At 47.9% G+C, this 6,258-nt stretch overlaps 1 protein-coding gene across 1 annotated transcript; it reads left to right on the forward strand.

Moving 5' to 3' along the window:
* The first annotated feature begins 3,140 nt into the window (after positions 1–3,140).
* LOC126543553 (dnaJ protein homolog 1-like) lies at positions 3,141–4,536 on the forward strand. Its single transcript, XM_050190663.2, has one exon. It carries the CDS (start codon positions 3,167–3,169, stop codon positions 4,241–4,243), a length of 1,077 nt encoding a protein of 358 aa, XP_050046620.1. The 5' UTR covers positions 3,141–3,166; the 3' UTR covers positions 4,244–4,536.
* The last annotated feature ends 1,722 nt before the right edge of the window (positions 4,537–6,258 follow it).

The following is a 6,258-nucleotide window of genomic DNA, read 5'->3' on the forward strand; positions in this document are numbered from 1 at the left end:
GCACACTTGTGGATATGAAAGGAGAAAAACGCTAATCGATCCAATGACTATTTCTAACTTCGCTTGTGCTAGAGGGACTTAAAAAACATTTTTGTGGCAGGAGATTCGTGAGGCGACGTAATTTAACGCTGGTGTTATTCTATATGAAAGCATTTCAGGGCCCCTTCAACTTCTGTCTGCAGACTCGGCTGCTTTGGGTACCGAATTGATTGAATATTGTGTTGCCCAATTCATTTGATGCCTTCTGTTCTCTTCGTCTATTCGGGCCCCTACCCTATGACACGTACTCATTCTGGAAGATTGGCCAAGCATTTTCACATACCCGTGGCACATACACAGGGCCTCAAATTTGATTATCGGCAAGTCACCAGCAGCCAGCACCCGCATAGGGGGTTGTAGCCAAAGAAAGCTTCACTTCAAATCCGTGGTGATGCCGGAGGCCTTTTAGCAAAGGGCAGCACGACATACCTGAACCTGGCACGTCACTGTCTCGCCCATGAGCCGGGAAGTCCGGAGAGCCGGTGGCAACGTGCTCCGTGACGCTCATCATCGCCGGTGACGGCGCCTGGAGGTGTGGCTGAGCCGAGGCCAGTTCATTGGCTCTGGCTCCGGTGTCATGCTGACGGGCGTTGGTATTTGGCCAGTGTCGTGATGAGTGACGTCGTGGAGGTGCTCTGTTCCGACGGTGCCGGTCCATTTTGCTGAAACTGGACTTGACCGTTTGGCTTTCTTCATCGGCATTTCGCAGAGACTTTTTGGTCCCAGTAGGCTCCATATTTCTCGTGAGAATTGCTTCCTTCCTTGCTTCTTTTCTGTATTAGGCCACACCACTGTCGGCCAGGAAGGCAGCACGCAGTTCTTCTTCCTCTTCTTCCTGGTGGCAGTGGAGTGCGTGAAGCATGCCCAACCGGACGATGAGGATAGCAAAACCATGGTGCATACTCACAGATGAGGATTGACTATGAACCCTGTGGCGCTGGTCAAACGCCGTTCATGGAAATGGCATTTGAAGCCCCATATATGAAACGAAGAAAAGCAGAAATAAAGAGTATGGTTGAGCAGTCGGGCGCTGATGAACTTAGCAGGGCCGCTTTTTGGATTAGTTGATTGATCTTAGTCATTTCTTAGCAGGATGAAAGTATTTAATTTTGCATCTTAATTAAAAGAAGTTGACGGTCATTTCCCGAGAGAAGAACAACGCACATACCCCATAGTGGGTATCTACCACTAACGTCTAGGCTTTACATCTACATCTACGACGCTGCTCCACAAAGTGCTGAGAGATGGATCACTACCACATCACCGACAAATTGACACAAAAGGGGCTGGTGCTCCTGCAGTACGGCCATAAATCTGGGGTTCTCCATCATAGACGAGGGTATTCGTACTGGCGATTTCAAGCGATACTCTTTTTCTCCCATCCCCTAACCCTTCTCCCTTTTCCCCAGTAATTTGCACGATCGAGCCATCTATGCGGAAATAAAATGCTCCTTCCATTCATTCCACTAAAATAATTAATAAATTACGAAAGGAGTACAGAAAGTACACAACTAAAGGGCAATAATGTTGACACTTTCGATAATTGAAGTCACAAAGGAAGTTTTTTCGGACGTGGTGTACTTTCCTCTAGGTGCGCACGGCAGGCCAACCTTACGCCAGAGGAATTTTCTACACCATTCGACTACTCGGAAGCGGGAGCTATGACAAGCCGGTGAGAAGCTGTGAGCGAGAAACGGCAAGTTAGCTAGCTCTTAAAGCGATTAGCATTCCTAGGGTATTTCGAGCGCTGTTGGGCGCGGCGTGGCGCTAGCCGTCAACCCGTTTCGAAACCGAAACACAAGATACCAGAATGACGTAGTGCCTCGCAGGGCGATTGGTCGCCGGACCTATGGCGTGAGGCCTAACGGCCGCGGCGTAAAGCGCCGCAGAAAAGAGGCGATGACTGGACACTTGGGTGAGCTGGAATTCCCTACAGTTGCTGATAAGTGAGTGAACATCCTTGAATGTCGATACCCAGAGCAACAAAATGTCCTCAGTTTCCTCCAGGAGATCTTGTCCGAGGTTGTAACTCGCGAAAGTCTAGTCCTAGATGCTCAGGTCCCTTCAAAATTTACCGCATCGTAGGTCGCAATACTTTCCAGCATGAAAAAAAGCTAACGTTGGAATGCGCCCAAAGTGCTGAAATATCCGGCTCAAGATTCTCTCGGAAACTTAAGTGAAAGGAGTCATTCCAGTGACTACCCATCCCTCGATGATGCTTTCCCCCTTTCCGGTTCCTACTGGTATGAGATTTCTTGCAGCATAAACGTGCAATGCGCACATCTCCAAGTTTCAGTTTCGTAAAAGGCAGTTATACGAATTCGTTCTTCTTGCAAAAAAGGAAAGAAAGAAATCTTCCATGTTAGCTAGGTTCCATACCATCGTCACAGGGGGTATTTCTTATATATCGAGCAGCATAAACGTGCAGCAGGCCTTCGTCCTCATGATAGAAACAGCGTACAAGTGACAAGGCTGTACTCCGTACCCAATGAAGTTGTACTTACTCACTTGTGTGATTGCCGGCGGCTGCTGCCTCGCCAGCGCAAACGAGGTTCCTGTCATTTAGATTTCAGCATTGCATTGGACCAGTTCGGTTCCTTGTTGTACATGACCATATCGAGGCTACACCAAAAACGACTACTGGGTGAGGTGGTTTTTCTTAGACTTTTATTTCACTTAGTCCGACTGCTCATTTGGCGCACCATTCCTCGTTTTTCTGGTTTTCTTCTTCTACTTTTCGTTTCTGCTCTCAGAATAAAAATCTCCATTTGGTTGCTACCTGCAGCCGCCCCATTCCTAGAGGTAGTCCATTCCTCGTAGTGGGTGCCCACCAGATATGCATATCATCACCATCGTCATCCTCACGAAGTGCAACTGCGGCGCTTACAGGAAGCGAGGTTTCGAAGTGAATGCAGGATGCTCAATAGTAATGGTATCTTGCCAATATTGGTGTCTTTCTACAATGAATCATTCTCATGATTTCGTCGGAAGAGACATCAATTGTGGCGACACGGTAGGCAGGCATCTCCGTAACTTCAATAGACAATTATGGCACTCTGACATTCCAGTTAGTTGAAGAAGAAGCAGAAGCGTGCCGAGCGTCTTCTCGCGCCAAGGTCTAAACAACATGGCCAAGAACTATTACAATATACTCGGCGTCAGCAAGACCGCAAGCGATGAAGAAATCAAGAAAGCCTATCGGAAGCTGGCGCTCAAATACCACCCGGACAAGAACAAATCCTCGGAGGCGGAAGAACGGTTCAAGGAAATCAACGAAGCCTACGAGGTACTCAGCGACAAGCGGAAACGACATGTCCACGACTCGATCACTGAGGGCCATTTCCACGGAAACAGCGGCGACAGCGGGCAAGCCAGCAGCACATGCAGCTTCTCCTACAGCAACTACAACAGCGGCGTAGGAGGCTGGCAGAACAGCACGCCCTTCGGCACCACATTCTACGCAAGCAATGGGACAACGTTTCAGCCATACGTCCACGCAGGCGGAATCTACTGGCAGAACTTGGGACCAGCAGGCTTTTACGCTCAGCCCTTCGCCACCGGAAGCAAGACGGCGTTTTGCTTCCAGCCCACAGCGCCACAAAGCGGCGAACCCTGGCAACCTAGGCCCCAGGCGTCGGGGTCCGGTTCGTCCGAAGCCTCCAGGGAAACCTCTTCCAGCAGGAAGCCATTTCCTGGAACGCCGGACGGGGACAAGAAGGATGCGGCCATAGAGCGGGATCTCTACGTCACCCTGGAGGAGCTTCTTCGTGGTAGCACCAGGAAGTTCAAGGTCACGAGGACAGTGAGAAGTCCTGATGGCAGCGAGCAGCGCCAGGAGAAAGTCCTCTCGGTTGCAGTGAAGCCCGGCATGGCAGCGGGAACCAGGATAATGTTCGAGCGCGAAGGAGACCAGGTGCCCGGACGCGTGCCAGCCGACATCGTGTTTGTAGTACGCGACCAAGTACACCCGCTTTTCAAGAGAGCCGGAGTGGACATTCATTACACGGCGAAGGTGGCCGCTCAGCAGGGTAAGTGGCGAGCAAAAGTGGACGTGCCTACGCTGACCAAGGGCAAGATTTCCCTTTCGCTCACGGAAGCCATCAAGTCGGGCGACGTCTGGCGCATCGTGGGTGAGGGGCTGCCTTATCCAGTTGACCCGAGGCAGCGCGGTGACCTTGTCGTCACCTTCAACGTCCAATCGTAGGCCGGTCGCAGCGGGCACGGAAACAACCTTCTGGTGCTTAAATAATTGAAGCGAAGCAGAGGACGTTCCAGAACAATGTTTTGAAACCGTGTTTGGCGAAACTGCGACTTGATAAACAAATATATTACTTTTTTTTGTATTCGGCGAGTGTAGGGATGTATGCGTAGGCAAAATTAGGCGTAAATAATTTATTCTTGCGTGTTAGCTGATGCCGTGGCTTCTTTAGACTGGGCGAATAAGTACCCTAGCTCCGGCGTAGGCAGCAAAATTAAAAGCGATTGTTTCACATTGTACTCTGGTCTTTCATGTAGTGGGCTGTGACTGCAACGTCTCGGCGCTGACTCTCAGACGCACTCACTTCTTATAGTACAACACAAATAACTACTTATTCTTGCAATGTACCCAGGTATAGTCAATCATTTTGAACATTAGTGTCACGTGGTGCATTTACGAATAGGCGCAAAATTTATTGCATTCGTGAATTTTAGCAACTCCAAACGTCTTATGCTTTCGTGTACTATGCCGAAAGCAGCTTGAAGTAGAGTAGTATAGAAGTCGATCAATAGAAGATGTCGGAGGTTCTTGCTGTAAGTCAACTAACGTTTTGTGGCCGAATCACGGGCTAGCATAAAACTATTTATTTCAGATTACCTTACAGGCCGCAAGAGGAGCATTGAGTAAGGGTGGCGTCGTTGAACAAATGACAAGAGAAAACCGATATATGAGCACTAAAAAATGTGAGGGCTAGAAATGTTTATAATGATCACGTGCTTGCAAAACAATGTTACAAATAAAAACGCTAAATCAATGCAATGAGTTGTCAGGAAAGGAATGAAAAGTACAGTACACGGTAGCATAAAAAGCAACGTATCACTCGCGCAAAATAACGCACATAGCACGAGCACATAAACAAAATTGAAACAATACCAAATAAAAAAGAAGGCATGACACATATGTGACACGTATTATATGATATGGTCCTGGTGTTCTTTCCGTGTTGTCGCAGGTAAATCTGCATTAAGTAACGTTTGACAATGCACATCAAAGCCAACATAAGCTGAAGAAGCACGCTTGCCACTGGAAAGCGAATATTATAAAAGTTACGAAGGAAAATGACAATATTTACTGATGCTATGTTGTTCTGAGTATGTTGTGTTCAATGGCGGCCGTTAGGGTTCGTCCCACCCCGTCGCAAATAACATTATATGCAGATGTATATATATATCTATATATATATATATATATATATATATATATATATACATACATACAGGGTGTCCCAGCTAACCTTATTTAGAGGTTAAAAACATGCCACTGCCACGTAGCTCGACTGAACAAAAGTAATGTTGTTTGTCGTCGCTTGGAAATACTCAAGCTATCTTTCTCATTCCGCCTAATTAAATGAATAGTGTCAATAAGAAAATTGCAGAGCGACATAACTCCCGATACAGTTTCTGTTGCTCAATACGTGCTGCAAAAAAGAATTTTTTTCCGAGCGAGAAAAATGCACGCAAAATTGCCGCGCGACTCACCGCTCGAGGCACTTTGCGTCCATTCCCCGTCTAGCCCTAGGAGTGTTAGCCAGCGCCACCACTCACGAACCTTCGCGGCGGATGTGGAACGTCCTTTCCGCTGCAGGCGTCACGAGTACGTCATCTATTTGGGTCACGGCAACTGGTCAATAAGCCCGCACATGCTACAAGAGGGCATCAATGTCGGCGCATTGGGGACTCTCGTCATGTAATGAACGAGAAGACAGGGAATCTAGGGACAAGACGCCAAGAACAACATGGAGGAAATTACTTTCACTTACTGATTCAGTTAAAGAAATGATAATGGAATTGAAAGCTGGTGGAAAAAATTGGCAGTGGCTTAGCTCGGCTGTACCAGGGTATACGTAGAGAAAGCTGAGGCATAGCTTGGTTATCCTTGGTTAATCTTGATTGCAAGTCCAGGTTAGCCTGGTTGTCTAGCTGTGTTGCGGCGTTTAGCCAGTCGTTCGGCGCGCTGTTCGT

The sequence above is a fragment of the Dermacentor andersoni genome, chromosome 10 (genome assembly GCF_023375885.2).
Source record: "Dermacentor andersoni chromosome 10, qqDerAnde1_hic_scaffold, whole genome shotgun sequence".
In the NCBI taxonomy this organism is placed as follows: domain Eukaryota; kingdom Metazoa; phylum Arthropoda; class Arachnida; order Ixodida; family Ixodidae; genus Dermacentor; species Dermacentor andersoni.